Source organism: Panthera onca, chromosome D1 (assembly GCF_046562875.1).
Source record: "Panthera onca isolate mPanOnc1 chromosome D1, mPanOnc1 haplotype 2, whole genome shotgun sequence".
Lineage (NCBI taxonomy): Eukaryota > Metazoa > Chordata > Mammalia > Carnivora > Felidae > Panthera > Panthera onca.
Genome location: NC_138348.1, coordinates 81,572,362 through 81,589,558, shown reverse-complemented (window position 1 = coordinate 81,589,558; position 17,197 = coordinate 81,572,362). Strand labels below are relative to the sequence as shown.

Below are 17,197 nucleotides of genomic sequence, written 5' to 3'. Positions count from 1 at the left end.
TAGTTTTCAGATAATTAAATGATATTTTTCTGCAATTAACATCTTTCATTACATTTTTATGCTATTGCTATGGACATAATTTTATGCATTTTATGCATTTAAAATGTTTTATTTTTCATATTTACATGTTTCTTTTATAATAGATATTATTTTAACTCCTTTCTTCCAATATAATACTAATCTCTATATGTCCATATAGGAAATTGCCATTTGCTGTTTCAATCTTTAATTTGAAGTGATCCAAAATAACTGTGAAAATTGTGAATGAAGGACAAGACTAATTCATTTAACATTTCTTATTAGAAGAATAACCTACAGTTATTGGGGGTTGGGTGATTGGGGAACCTATTTGATGTAGATCACATGAATGGTGAATATACTTGTATTCCAAGGAAATAAAACATGATTTGAATTTGTAACCCTAATGTGAAATATGCAAGACACAAAGATTTCAAACCCTTACCAGTTTTCTAACACCTCCACTTAAATTTTTATTTACAACTCTTATCAGTTGGTGTGCTTTATAACAGAGAAGTGACCTAAAATTTCTATAAGAAAATAAGGTGTCATATGAAACTGAAATTCTATTTAAGAATGTATAATATATACATTGGAAATTTTAATTTTCAAGTTTCTATTCATATGTTTGGCATGCAATTTTTTCAAATATCTACATATGTCTTCTTACATTACTTTATGGAATTCTTTCTATTATTATTTAAGTCTTAGCCTTTTATTTTAATACTTGATGCTTAATATTTTTAAATTTCTATTTAGATTGTATTTTTAATGAAACCTGGAACTACAAAATAAGGTAACATACTGTACATTAGTAAAGACAATATTTTGCAAGTGTGCCTGTCAATTTTAAGTGTAAAAATGCCTCTGTAGTCATTAAATTAAATCAGTTTATAAACATAAACATCTAGATCAGAGTTTACAAACATAAACATACAGATCAGAGTAGCAAAGGCTGATTAAATGTAGCCCAGTCTTGCTTTTACTTGAATAAATAAAAACACAAATATTTCACATTTTAGCCTCCTTCCTGAATAGCACTTTGACCAGAGTATTTGACATCTGGAAAATTGAGTGATCTGAGTTTGAAGCCAGTGTATATGTCTCACTAACCTGAAGGGATAGCAGTGAGGAGAAAAGGAATCAAGAAAACTGGAAAATTCACAAACTGTTTTTCAACTTCTGGAAAAAAAAAGTTTAGTATGTTTATATTTGTTGTAACAGAAAATTCATTAATCCTGTTCCTTTCTCAATACATTTGCTTTAACAAAAGAGATGCTATCTAATTTTTTAAACTCATCAGTGATGTCTATGTATATTTGCTGAGGAAAATTCTCTGGTGGTGAACTGAAATAAATAGGATAAGACTCACATGCCACCCATGAACAACACAAATAATGCATTTCAAATGTAGTGGTTTGTACCAATATGGCAAATACATTTTGATGATATAAAAATCTTTGATGCATTAAAAAAAATGATAAAGTTTTTGATCTAATTCTACAAAAATATTTTCTTCTGCTTTAATAAGGGTTGTGCCAGGTTTTGTTTTTGTTTGTTTAAATTTCTATGAGCAACAATACAAAAAATTCCATTCAATCATATGCATTTCAACCATATATACACATATTTATGATTTTGTACCTCCCACCCTGCCTGAATAACAAAGATACATTCTCTTTCAAAACAAGATGATCAGTATAACCCATTTTAATTATAGATGATCACCCTTTTCAGGCATCATACATCATCCTTGAGCCTGAACTGAACCAATTGGTCTGTAATTACTTCATCTGAGACAGGCAATTTAAATCAGTGATTCTCAGATTAGAAGGGGAAAGAAAAATTTCTATAGTAAATTTTCAAATATTTCAAAATATTCCAAAATTACCTAAAGAATTATTCAAATGGACCCCTAATACTGACATCAATTAATTTTTCTATACGATTACTTAGATCCAGACAGATATAAAACAAAGCATGATCTGCTTATCCTTATCGATAAAATGATAACACTTTAAAACAACCTATGCAACCTTATTTCAACATATTAGAGGATATTATTTTCTCAAAACTGAATCATCATTTACAACACAAATATGGTAATAATTAATAGAGCATGGGCTTTTGAACTTGGCAAACACACTCTTGTGATGGTTTGATTCTCTCATCATTTTTTTCCCATTTGTACTACTGTGATGTCCTTTGGTTTTGCTTACCAAAACCAAATCTATACACATTAAATATTCATCTGAACATTTCTCATTTGTCTATGGCAACTGAAGTAATTCTATATTATTTTGCCTCAACGAGATTGAAAAAAGAAGTACAAACCTAGACACAAATCTTGCCTGAAAATACTCTGCCATGAAGTGATTACCCAAAAGATTCATGTTTATATCATTTAAATATTAACATTAAAGTAAATTATTATAGATAACTTGTGAATCTCCAAATCTTCAGACCCTAAATGAAACCCAAAATAACTAGCTTAATCAAAGTGTGTGATTTATTCATAACCTGGTGAAATTCCCATCAGTACTGAAACACCATGGAGGCAAAGAAATCTGATCATATTGAAATAGAAATCTGAATTCTTTTTAATCGCTATATAGACAAACCATATTTTAATCTATTCATTATAACTGCAAAATCTCTTTCTTGTATACTCTGTCTGTATCACCTGAAACTTCAAAAAAATGTTTGATGTTAAGAGTTTGAATTATGAAATAGACTTCTAACCTTTTATTCTCTCTAACTGCTTTGTCTCCCTTCTTCCAAGAAATGGTTGGTTTTGGAGAGCCTTGGGGTTTGCACTCTATGATGACTTCTTGGTCTTTGGTAATAATTATTGTTTTCTTCATTTGATTCAGTGCAAAAGTAGGAGCTGAAGCTATGAAAAAGAAAATGTTAATTCTACCAGAAGTAATGATAATAAATTAAACAAAATTTTGCAACTTTTCTGTGATACATTACTTTTCTTTCTTTTCTTTTTTTTTTTACTATTTACTTTATTATTTTTTTTTATTTTTTAAAATTTACATCCAAATTAGTTAGCATATAGTGAAACAATGATATCAGGAGTAGATTCCTTAATGCCCCTTACCCATTTAGCCCATCCCCCCTCCCACAACCCTTCCAGAAACCCTCAGTTTGTTCTCCATATTTATGAGTCACTTCTGTTTTGTCCCCCTCCCTGTTTTTATATTATTTTTATTTCCCTTCCCTTATGTTCATCTGTTTTGTCTCTTTAAGTCCTCATATGAGTGAAGTCATATGATTTTTGTCTTTCTCTGATTGACTAATTTCAGTTAGCATAATGCCTTCCAGTTCCATCCACGTAGTTGCAAACGGCAAGATTTCATTCTTTTTGATTGCCAAGTAATACTCCATTGTGTATATATATATATATATATATATATATATATATATACTGCATCTTCTTTATCCATTCATGGGATACATTTCTAATAAAACCACAGGTTATCTACACATGCAAAAGGCACTAACTCAAAATTTAAACATATAATTATTAGCAGATAATGGTTTCATATTATGTGGGGTCCACGGACAGACTGTTTCAAAAAATGACATGCTTTAATCATGATTATCAATTTTAATTTTGAAAGACTAATATGAGCACCTTGAGCAAAAGGTGAAGGTGCTGGCAAGAAAGTCTATTTGGGGCTTCCTTTGGAAAAATAGAGGTTACATGTAGAGAAGGTAATCCTGTGTCATCCACTTCCTATCTTGGAGTTTTACTGCATATTTTACTTTAACATCATACAAAATTAACTGTAGTTGTTTTAAAATACATTTAAAAATTGAATTATTTAAATTTCAATTAAAATTTTACTTCATTGGTAGCAATTATTCAATTAGGTCTGAAACTTCATTAATATTAATATTGCTTTCACTCGATTTTTGTGAAGATACTTTTGATTAGTTCCCCAAGTAATTCTGGTGGGCAGCTGTGGGTTGAGGACACTGGACTAAAAGAACACATGACATAGAGACCAACACACACACACACACACACACACACACACACACTTTTGAATCTAAAAGAGAACCTGGGAGATATGTCTACAAGTCTACTGTATCTGAGGCATTTATTTTAACCAATTTAACATAATTATTTTATGTCCATTATACAGCAGTATAATGCATGGCACAAAAACATTAAAAGATATGTATATAACAAAAAAGATATGTGTTTGTAATTGAGACGAGATAAGAATTGATAGAGAAAAGGGGGAAGGAGTTAAGACAGTGGAGAAATAGGGGGACCGGGATTTTCCTCATCTCTCAAACACAGCTGTATTGAGCTCATATCACTTGGAACACCCAGGAAATCGATATGCAGAGTGGCAGAAAGACTTCCACAGTTGGACAGAGACAGCTTGGAAGGATCGAGGTGTGGGTATGTGAATTGGGGGAGATAAAACAGCATAGGCATGGAGGGGATGAAACCCTTTCTGTGGAGAGACAGAGGGAAGGTTGTGAAAGTGCAGCATTGAGTTAGCGCAAGAGGAAAACCTCTCTGGACCACAGACTGGGGAAGGAGAAATATGGAGAGTGTCATTTTTTTTTCTGTTTTTTGTTTTTTGTTTTTTTTTTTTTTGTTGTTGTTGTTGCTGTTTTTTGGGTTTTTTTTCAAACAGCTCTTCGAACTGAAACTTGGAGGTTTCAAAAGTGCGCAGCTTTCTCCAGAGTGAAGCCAGGAGACATGGTGTGTGTTCCTGGGGAGAAAGAACCTGACCCCAGAGCACATAGCGCAGTGTAGCGATCTCTGGGGTGCACTGGGATAGAGCAGTTCCCTTCCTGGAGTACTTTGGAAAGGTGGTTTATTGCCTCCGCCAGGACAAAAGACCCTGCAGGTGCCAGCCATGGTCTTTTATCTGCAGGTTGGAGAGACTCCACTCTGGAACAGGGGAGAGTTGGGTCCTTTAAGACTTTGATTTTGAATCCCAGCCTAGCGCCTAGAAGGTGCAGAACTGTGGAGCAGGGAAAACTGACTGCCTGAACAGCATGGTTTGAGGTCCCTGGTATGGGGAGAAAAGCCTGGAATGCCACCATTTTTCCCCTCAGCATCAACATGGTGGGACTTCAGAGAGAAGCACAGCAGCCCCCAGTGGAGGCAGGGCAAAACCCTGCCCCTCTGTGCCTGGCAACTGCTTATTTACTGGAGCAAGACTGACTCATCCAATGCAGCCAGCCTCTCCACCAGAGCAGCACAGCCACCGTTTCCAGGCACCAACAGACAAACTGTTTTTCTCTTTTATTATTTTATTTATATTTTCCTTCCCTCTTCCTTTTTTTTTTTTTTAAATCAGGCTTATAGTTTCTGATTTATTTTTGGTCAATTCTTATTCATGCATTTTCAGGCATTTTCATTCTATCCTTTTTCCATTTTTTCTCTTTCTTCTTTATTTTCATTTCTCCTTCTCTGAAATTAGCCTCATGGTTTTTTGATTCTCTTTTTTTTCTCCCCTCTCATTTTAATTTTTTTATGAAGTCAAGGTTCCCTTCTCTTTCTTTCTTTCTTTCTTTTTTTTTTTTTTATTTTCCAGGGTTACTTCAACAAACAAATCAAAACACATTTGATTGAAAGTCCAAACATTCCACCACTACAAGTGAGGAGGAGCTCTGCAGAGGACTGACTGGTGGGATAAAGCAGCCAAACCACAACAATAGAGTGCAAACAGCATTCACCAAAAACACTTTCTGGAGTGCCAGGCCCTGGACAATGTATGACTCCTTTTTAATATAATAGTACCCTCAGGTGCAGGACACATAACAAGCTTTTAAGACACGCAAAAGATAGAAACTTAGCCAAAATGACAGTACAGAGGAATTCTCCCCAAAAGAAAGGTCAAGAAAAATCACAGCCAGAGAATTGCTCAAATCAGATATAAAAAAATGAATCTGAACAAGAATTCAGAATAACAGTCATAAGACTCATAGCTGGGCTTAAAAAAAAGCATAGAAGACACCAGAGAAACTCTTGCTGCAGAGATCAGCAGAACTTGTCAGGATGAAGCAAAAATGCTAGAACTGCGATGCACAATAAACTAGATACAGTGACAGCAAGGATGGAAGAAGCAGAGGAGAGAATAGGTGAAATAGAAGATAAAATTATGGAAAAAATGAAGCTGGAAAAAAAAGAGGGAAAGGAAATTACTAGATCATAAGGGGAGAAATAGAAAATTAAGTGATTCCATGAAACAAAACAATATCTGTATCATAGGAGCCCCAGAAAAAGAAGAGCCAGAAAAAGGGGCAGAAGGTTTATTTGAACACATTATAGCTGAGAACTTCCCTAATCTGGGGAAAGAAACAGGTATCCAAGTCCAAAAGGCATAGAGATTTCCCTTCAAAATCAACAAAAACAGGACACCATGACATAGTGAAACTAGCAAAATAAATAAATAAATAAATAAATAAATAAATAAATAAGAGAGAATTCTGAAAGCAGCTAGGGACAAAAGGTCTTTAACCTACAAGGGTAGACACATAAGGTTAGTAGCAGACCTCTCCACTTAAACTTGGCAGGCTAGAAAGGACTGGCAGGAAATATTCAATGTGCTGAATAGGAAAAATATGCAGCCAAGAATCCTTTATACAGCAAGGCTGTCATTCAGAACAGAAGGAGAGATAAAGACTTCCCCAAACAAACAAAAACTAAAGGAGTTTGTGATCACTAAACCAGCCCTGCAAGAGATCCTAAGGGGGACTCTGTGAATCGAAAGCAGCAAAGACTACAAAGAACAAGAAAACATCACAACAAATATAAAATCTACATATAAAAAATGTCACTAAATTAATATCGTTCAATAATCACTCTGAATGTGAATGGACTAAATGCCCCAATCAAAAGAAATAGGGTATCAGATCGTTAAAAACAAACAAACAGACAAAAAACAAAAACAAAAACAAAAACAAAACAGATCCAATTACCAAGTATATGCTGCCTACAAGAGATGGATTTTAGACCTGAGGACACCTGAAGATTGAAAGTGAGGGGATGGAGAATCATCTATCATGCTAATGGACATCAAAAGAAAGCCAGAGTAGCCATACTTATATCAGAAAACTAGATTTTATTTTTTATTTTCTTACAATTTTTTAATGTTTATTTTTGATAGAGAGAGAGACAGAGCATGAGTGGGGGAGGGGGCAGAGAGAGAGGGAGACACAGATCCAAAACGGGCTCCAGGCTCTAAGCTGTCAGCACAGAGCCCGATGTAAGGCTTAAACTCATGAACCATGAGATCATGACTTGAGCTGATATCAGACGTTTAACTGACTGAGCCACCCAAGTGCCCCAAGACAAACTAGAGTTTAAAACAAAGATTGTAACAAGAGATGAAGAAGGGCATTATATCAGAATTAAGGGGTCTATCCAGCAAGAAGAACTAACATTGTAAATATTTATGCCCCCAATGTGATTCCCAAATATATAAATCGATTAATCACAAACATAAACAAAACTATTGATAATAATACCATAATTGTAGGTGACTTTAATACTTCACTTATAGCAATGGACAGATCATTTAGGCAGAAAATCAACAAGGAAACAATGGCTATGAATGACACATTGGACCAGATGGACTTAATAGATATATTTAGAACATTTCATCCTAAAGCAGCAGAATACACATTCTTCTCAAGTGTACATGGGACAGTCTCCAAAATACATCACATATTGAGTCACAAAGCATCTTTCAATAGGTAAAAAAAAGATTGAGATCATCCCATGCGTATTTTCAGATCACAATGCCAGGAAACTTTAAATCAACCACAAGAAAAAATTTTGAAAGCCCCCAAATACATGGAAGTTAAAGAACATCCTACTAAATAATGAATGAGCTAACCTGGAAATTAAAGAAGAAATTAAAAATTACATGGAAGCAAAGGAAAATGAAAACATGACAGGCCAAACCCTTTGGGATGCAATCAAAGGCAGTCCTAAGAGGAAAAGACATTGCAGTTCAGGCCTATCTCAAGAAGCAAGAAAGATCCCAAGTAAACAACCTAACCTTACACCTAAGGGAGCTAGCAAATGAACAGCAAATAAAGCCTAAAGCCAGCAGAAGAAAGGAAATAACAAAGATTAGAGCAAAAATCAATGCTATCAAAACCAAAAATACAGTAGAACAGATCAATGAAATTAGGAGCTGTTTTTTTGAAAGAATAAATAAATTGATAAGCCCCTAGACAGACTTCTCAAAAAGAGAGAGGACTCAAATAGATAAAATTACGAATGAAAGAGGAAGATCACAACTAATACCACAGAAATATAAACAATTATAAAATAATACTCTGAAATATTGTATGCACTGGAAAATCTTTAAGAAATGGACAAATTCCTAGACACACACTACCAAAACTCAAACAGGAAGAAATAGAAAATTTGAACAGACCCATAACTAGCAAAGATATTGAATCAGTTATCAAACACCTCCCAACAAATAAGAGTCCTGAACCGGATAGTGTTCTACGGGAATTCTACCAGACATTTAAGCAGAGTTAATACCTATTCTCTCAAACCGTTTCAAGAAATAGAAATGGAAGGAAAGTTTCCAAACTCATTCTATGAAGCCAGCCTTATCTTGATTCCAAAACCAGACAAAGACCCCACTAAAAAGGAGAATTACAAACCAATATCCCTGATGAGGAAGGATGTAAAAATTGTCAAGATACTAGCAAATTGAATTCAATAGTACATTAAAAGAATCATTCACTATGATCAAGTGGGATTTATTCCTGGATTGCATGCTGGTACAATATTAGCAAATCAATCAATATGATACACCACGTTAATAGAAGAAAAGTATAAGAACCATATGACCATGTCAATAGATGCATTCTTTCTTGATAAAAACCCTCAAGAAAGTTGGGATAGAAGGAACATGCCTTACCATCATAAAAGCCATATGTGAAAGCCCACAGCTAATATCATCCTTAATGAGGAAAAACAGCTTTCCCCCTAAGATCAGGAACACGGCAGGGATATACACTCTCACCACTCTTCTTCAACTTAGTGTTGGAAGTCCTAGCCTCAGCAGTCAGACAACAAAATGAAATAAAAGGCATCCAAATTGGCAAAGAAGAAGTGAAACTTTAGCTCTTTTCAGATGACATGATACTCTACATGGAAAACCTGAAAGACTCCACCAAAAAAACTGCTAGAGCTGATCTATGAATTCAGCAAAGTCATAGGATATAAAATCCATGTACAAAAATCGGTTGCATTCCTATACACCAATAGTGAAGCAACAGAAAGAGATATCAGGGAATTGATCCCATTTATAATTGCACCAAAAAACATAAAATACCTAGGAATAAACCTAACCAAAGAGGTAAAAGATCTGTATGCTGGAAACTATAGAAAGCTTATTAAAGAAACTGAAGAAGACACAAAGAAATGGAAAACATTCCATACTCATGAATTGGAAAAACAAATATTGTTAAAATGTCAATACTACCCAAAGCAATCTATACATTCAATGCAATCCCTATCAAAATAACACCAGCATTCTTCACAGAGCTGGAATAAACAATCCTAAAATTTATATGGAACCAGAAAAGACCCTGAATAGCCAAAATAATGTTGAAAGAAAACCAAAGCTGGAGGCATCAGAATCTCAGACTTTAAGCTGTAGTACAAAGCGATGATCATCAAGACAGTATGGTATGGGGCGCCTGGGTGGCTCAGTTGGTTGAGCGTTTGACTTCGGCTCAGGTCATGGTCTCCTGGTTTGTGGGTTCAAGACCTGCATCAGGCTGTGTGCTGACAGCTCAGAGCCTGGGGCCTGCTTCAGATTCTGTGTCTCCCTCTCTCTCTGCCCCTCCCCTGCTCGCACTCTCTCTGTCTCGCTTAAAAATAAATAAACATTAAAATATTTTTTAAAAAGACAGTACAGTAGGGGCACAAAAACAGACACATAGATAATGGAATAGAATAGAGAACCCAGAAATGGACCCACAAATATATGGGCAACTAATGTTTGACAAAACAGGGAAGAATATGTAATGTGAAAAAGACAGTCTCTTTAGCAAATGGTGCTTGGAGAACTAGACAGCAACATGCAGAAGATTGAAATTGGACCACTTTCTTACACCATACACAAAAGTAAATTCAAAATGGATGAAAAACCTAAATTGAGACAGGAAACCATCAAAATCCTAGCCTACTAGGCTAAATAATTTTGTATGCCTACTAGGAGTAGAACTTATAAGAGGTACTTTTGAAAATATGTCTAGTGAATGAGAAAAGGACACATTTGAGAATATTTCTATGTAAACAATTAAGGCTGAATTAGCTTCTTCATCCAGAAATATTGGAGTGTAAGCTGACATGAAAGTATGTTCATATTTGATTGGTTATACTGCAGGAGATGGAAATTTGGGCTCCTGTATCTACTCTAAGTGGGTTTATCACAATGTGGAGAAATTCTAAGTGCAAACATTCATAATTCAATAAGGTGATTTATAGAATGTTACATTTAGCTGATATGTAAGTGGTAAGTTTCCAGATTCCTGGGATCTTGGGTATTTCTGTTAATATTGTGTTATGGGAATTTTAGTGCAGAGCAAGAAAGTACACTTGGGCTCCTACCCACCTTGGGAGACAGTGAATTTTGATCACTCAAGTCACTTTCTTTGTATTACAAATATCCCAGAGCAAAGTTTAGGAAACTAGAGTGCAAAAAAGTAAAATCCATTCCTGTGGCCCAAACATGTTCAATTGAGTAGCCTGTTCCACTGGATGGAATCTTTCTTGTGGTACTTAAATAGTGAGGTGCTAGTGTCCTGGTTACACTACTATCAAGGGTGTAACCCTCTGAGACAGCTGGACTTAGTCTCAGAAAGGCTTTCCCTTTCAGGTAAGGCTAATAATGGTAGATACCCCATGATGAGAGGGTGCTGCCTTTCCCTTGGAATGTTGTCTTGCCTATTGGTAAGTAAGAGCTGTGTGGGTAAATATTAGCATTGCTATGGAAGCAGGGAGAGGCTGCTAGAAATCGGCATTATGATCCCCTGCCCTCAAGATATTATTTTATGAAAATTAACATATCTCTTACATGATTTTTATATACCATAAAAAAGATAGTGTGTAAACCTATTAAAACTAAAGTTGAAAAGACCTTATAAAAAAAGTGATGGGACAAACTGTACGCAATGTAAACTTGTCCTGCAAAAGCTTAAAAACATATATCAGGAAAACATATCATTTCTTTTAAAGTAATAAACTAGATTTTTACAATTATATCATAAAACTTCAGTATGATAAGAATTAAAGCATGAAAAGAAGCAACACATTTTTTCTATTTATTTACTTAGATTGCATACCTAGAATCTTCAGCTCAGCACTCGCAAAAATGGCTCCGTATTTATTTTCGGCCAAACACTGATACATTCCAGCATCTGATTGATTCACGTTGTGGATCATCAATACTCCATTAACCATCTCAATCCTATTCTGTAATAAAATAAAAATAAGTAGGTAAAGAAAATGAATAAATCATACAGATTTTGCAGTTACTCTCTTCTAGGCTGAGGGAAAGAAGCCTCCGATGAATGCAGCTGAACATTATTTGACAAGTTAATAACACAAATTTACTGTTCATTATTTTATGATAAAATGTCTTTTGTAAATTATAACTATTTCTTGGTCAAAAAAGATATCATAACAGTATTTTACTGTAGTTATTCTTAGGAGTTTTAGTTTCAGTTTTGTTTGTATACTGAGCAGTTGCTTTTTTTTTTTTTTTGATATACTAGATCAGCCTATAAAATATAATCAGCAGATAATGCTTTTGGTTGAACTAATTTTACATAAGAAGAAGGGGTTCACATGTGGAAAAAATTGTGACTGTAGACAAGTAAGATCAAAGTTAAAACCAGCCCAGGTCAAACGAAGAATCCTTTTGCTAGGATTAACTGTGTGGTTCACTTAAGTGTCTTAGAATCCTTTTGCTAAGATTAACTGTGTGGCTCAGTTAAGTGTCTGACTTTGGCTTAGGTCATGATATTGTGGTTTGTGGGCTGAAGCCCTGCATCGGGATCCATGCTGGCAGTGTGGAGACTGCTTAGGATTCTCTCTATCCCTCTCTCTGCCCTTCCCCTACTCACACTTTTTCTCTCTCTCAAAATAGATAAATAAACATAAAAATAAAAAAGAATCCCTTTGTTATATTAATGTGATCAGGAGTTTACCTTTTCTCACTTCCTGACAAACTAAAACAAATAAAAAAACTGCCCTGCAACTGGATTCTGTACAAAATTATTGACCAAAAAATATAAACTAATTATCAGATAAAATTTAATATAGAATTCAGAAAACTGAGCATGTGCAAATTGGGGTCAACTGAAGCCAAGAGCTCATTTCAAAAACAAATTTGAAATTTAAAATGCTGTTAAGGTATCCTGTCTACTTAATGCCAAACAAATAATTCTTTCAATTTTAGTGATCAGTGGTTTACCTATCAACAGAGATGCCAAGTAAGTTTACATAATTTTCAAAATAAACCCATTCACTTTGCAACAGTATTATCTGCCAGTGGAATTTAATTTACTGGGATGCTGAAAGAAAATATGACCAGCATAGTCTTATCTCAAGGTTTATCTGGTATCCCCAGGAAATTAGAGAGAAAGAGACAACGAATCAATGACTCAGGATTCTCATGCCCTCAGTTTTAATGGCTCTATAGTTATTTGTATTTCTGTATTCGTTTTCTGTAATTGTGTTTTGTTTTGGTCTAACTGGTTTTATAAGAGAATGCTGGAGCTGGATGGGACTGTGGGGATGATATGATCCAATCTCTTGATTTCATAAAGGAGCGAACTGAAGCCCAAAGAGGTGAATGACAGACAAGAGACCTCTTGGTAGTGGTAGGACCTGGGCATAATCTGTGTTCGGAATTTCAACCTCATATACCACCCTTCCATTTTTGGCCATAAATAGTGAACTATTCTCCCCTTGCCCTCCTTTCTGCAAAGGCCATACAAGGGAGTTGGCTAAAATTATTACCATCATTTTAAAACTAAACAGTTATTGATTTATTTTCAAATCCAGTACATGTTTCAAAAATATGCAGAGTTACTAAAAAAAAAATTAGTTTTTTAAATCCTATTAAGTAGGATGTCACAGAACCTGTCCAAGATACAGAAAGCTAGGATTCTATAATAGTCTCGTCTCTCACCAGATACATGATCTTGGACAAGTCACTTTACTTCTGGGGCAAATTCCACCCTCTGCAAAGTGACACAACAAGCTAGATATCTAAAAGTCAGCTAGAGACAGCAATGAATCTATGATAATAATTGATATTTTCCCATGAATTTATAGGATCAAATAAAACTTTAACAACATGTTCCTCAAAAATTAATGAGGTAATTAAAAAGAAAATTTTAGGGGCGCCTGGGTGGCTCAGTTAAGCGTCTGACTTCAGCTCAGGTCATGATCTCGCGGTTCGTGAGTTTGATCCCCGCGTCAGGCTCTGTGCTGACAGCTTGGAGCCTGGAGCCTGTTTTGGATACTGTGTCTCCCTCTTTCTCTGACCCTCCCCCATTCATGCTCTGTCTCTGTCTCAAAAATAAAAATAAACGTTAAAAAATTTATTTATAAATACATTTTATTTCTCACTTCACTACATTAGGAGGCATATATAAGAAATGACTTTCAATAAGACAAAAGGAGGATAGTTTGTCATATCCTGTGTGAAATCCTGTTAAAATTACACTGGAACAGATTAACAGTTACCAACAGTACCTGAGGCAAGAGGGACACTCCATTCTTCAGCCAACGGTATGTGGGTCGGGGTTTTCCAGTAGCCTTACATTCCCATTGGAGAGGGCTCCCACTGTCCAACTGAGTGTCATTCAGTTTTTCTACCCAGTGTGGATAAGCTGTAAGAGTTTAAGGATTAAAGAAGGATGACTTCATTTTTCAAACACTTTACCAAATTCAAAATTCATGTGGAAATATTACTTGCATTAATTTTTTTTATCAATTCACATAATTGTAGGTATTCAGAAGAAGCACAACATTGCATTGCACACAGAACTCTATTTCCTGTGTAAAAAGATATAGCAGTGATAATATTTTGATAATTTAAAACACTTTTGTAAGCTAGGTCAAGTATATCTTATTGTTTTACCCAACTTACAGCAAGTGGCTACAGTCTCCCCAAGGTATCAGAACTTGTTTAATAGGAAATCAAGTACTTAGAGGCATCCTTTTTTTCCAGACATTGAGGCAGCGTTAGCGCAAGGTGATATAATACAAAAAGACCATTTATTGAATAATTGCTTTGCTTTTTTATTTTTGTTTTTTCTAAAATAAATTGAATTGCATAGGAAAATAATTTGTTAATTCAAATTTCTCTTGGTGTAAAATTTTTTTATATATTTATTAACATTCTTCAAAACTTTTTAAAATCCTTTTTCAAAATTACAACAGAGAAAAACTACTTTATCAAGAAAGAGATAATGTACTTGTTTACAACCTGTAAGACACAAAATAGTGTCTTTCCTCCATTGGATAATTTTTAAAATAAAACTACTGAAAACAAGTGACTCTTTGTCCACAAAAACACTGAAAAAAGTGAAACAATAGCTATAAATATTGAACAATTATTTTTCTCTAGCAAATTTTTTGGCATTAACCTATAACATATTTTACTTTGTGACAGTGAGGACTTTGATCACTGATTCATTCACTTCATACTATTTAGTCCTTTCTTGGTCTTAGAAGTTATTAAGGATATAGGAGCATCTATGTCATTTCTTTTTTAGTTTATATTGTGGTAGAGGAAGTCTAACGTCAATGCTATAGGATATGGTAGCACAAGAAAGGAAAGAAGATGTACTAAAGGAAACTGCACTTGAATACTAGAATAGTGGGTCTAAAGGGACAATAGTGGGTCCAAAACCTAAGCAGTTTAAAAGGGAGGAAACAGAGTGAGAGAGAAAGAACTCTCATTTATTAATCGCTAGTCCTAGACACTGAGCTACATTATCAATTAATCCCCGTTACATTTATCCTGAAAACAAACATTTAATTTTATGAATCAGGAAACTTTGGCTCAGAGAGGTTAAAAAAAAATTTACCCAAGGTCACACAATTAATAAGGCATAGAAACCACATTCAAAGTCAGATATTTCTGACTCCAGGCAGCATACAATTATTTCATTCTACTCTGGCAGATTAAAAAATGAATTGGAAGCATTTATTGCATTCCTAGTGTGTTTTGCCTTCTCCTGATCTCTGAATGGGAATTTTGTTTTCAATAGCTCATTGGTCTTCTAGATAATGACTGTAAGGAGCCTTACTTTGGCATATTCAGAATTTGTAGGCCTTTGAACACATTCTGTGATCCAACATCAACATCCGATTCAATATCATCAGCCTAGGAGCTATCAAGGAAAAATCTTGCCATGGTGAGCTTCAAATATTAGCTTTCATGACTTTCATGCCTGTCTTTTAAAATGAGTCCCTTTTTAGTTATCTCTCATGCATGCTAAAAATGCTGATAGGAATGGTAAGATACAAAAGTAACATTAAACTCTACTTTCTCATTGGGGCTTTCTGTAAACTTTACTATCCTGCTTTGCCAGTCTACTTCATACTATTCATGATCCTTGTAATCCAAGCACACAGGTTTACTGTCTCCCAAGAACACCCTGCATCTTCTTCAAATTGTTAAATCCACCTGGAATGTTCTACTTTTCTTCTTTGTCTCTTTTAATTCTAATAATAATTCAAGTTTGAGTCTAAATCATATAAGGTTTCCTTTTTTTAATTTTATTTTTAATTTTTTTTTTTAAATTTACATCCAAATTAGTTAGCATATAGTGCAACAATGATATCAGGAGTAGATTCCTTAGTGCACCTTACCCATTTAGCCCACCCCCCTCCATACAACCCCTCTAGTAACCCTCAATTTGTTCTCCATATTTATGAATCTCTTCTGTTTTGTCCCCCCCGTTTTTATATTATTTTTGTTTCCCTTCACTTATGTTCATCTGTTTTGTCTCTTAAAGTCCTCATATGAGTGAAGTCATATGATTTTTGTCTTTCTCTGACTGACTAATTTCACTTAGCATAATACCCTCCAGTTCCATCCATGTAGTTGCAAATGGCAAGATTTCATTCTTTTTGATTGCCGCGTAATACTCTGTGGTTATGTATATATACCATATATATATATGTATACCATATGTATACCATATATACCATATGTATGTGTGTGTGTGTATATATGTGTGTATATATATATATATATATATATATATATGGTGTGTGTATCTATATATACATATATATATGTATATATAGATACACACACCATATGTATGTGTGTGTGTGTATATATATATATATATATATATATATATACACACACACCATATATATATGTTATATATATATATATATATATATATACACACACACACATACACCATATATATATGTTATACACACACACACACACATACACACACACACACACACACACCATATATAACATATATGTATGGTGTGTGTGTGTGTGTGTATATATATATATATATATCACATCTTGTTTATCTATTCAGCTGAACAGAATGCTTGATAGGAAAAACAAGAAAACAAAACAAAGCAAATCTTTGTCTTGGAAAAGCTTAATAATCAAATTGTAGACATTGGAAGGCATTAAAATTTGTGAGGGAACTCTCCAGAGATCTTTTAAAAATAAGGAAATCTATAATACTACACTACAATGAAAATAAAATTCTATTTCTTATTGGATATTTGGGGAAATTATTAGTTGTGGGGCACATGATACATATTTAAACTCATAGATCACATATCTTTATATAATATTTTTCTCTACACAAAGTACCTCCTGTTGAGATCTCCTTGCATATAAAACTGCTTAAAATTGTTTTAATTTCCTTCTTTCCTTCCTCTTTTCCTCCTATCCTCCTTACTTCTTTCTTCTTTTTGTTTTTTCATTGTTTCTTTTCATCTTAATTGAGAACTTCAACAAATAGGGTTCAATTTATGTTGGAAATATAAAGACTAAAAATTTCTGTGACTAGTAAATTTGTGTGACTAGTCTTTGATTAATCATCAGAAGTTAAAAGACATAGAAATAATCAAAGAAATTATTTCCCCTATAAA

At 34.2% G+C, this 17,197-nt stretch overlaps 1 protein-coding gene across 2 annotated transcripts in view; it reads right to left on the bottom strand.

Moving 5' to 3' along the window:
- The window catches only part of CNTN5 (contactin 5), a 1,365,947-nt gene that overhangs the window by 289,310 nt on the left and 1,059,440 nt on the right, over positions 1 to 17,197 (bottom strand). For both annotated transcript variants that reach the window (XM_078432971.2, XM_078432970.2), the window contains 3 exons: positions 13,802 to 13,938; positions 11,380 to 11,509; positions 2,761 to 2,911 (listed from right to left, as the gene is read on the bottom strand). In XM_078432971.2, the coding sequence (XP_078289097.2) occupies positions 2,761 to 2,911; positions 11,380 to 11,509; positions 13,802 to 13,938 (418 nt within the window). The remainder of the gene's footprint in view (positions 1 to 2,760; positions 2,912 to 11,379; positions 11,510 to 13,801; positions 13,939 to 17,197) is intronic.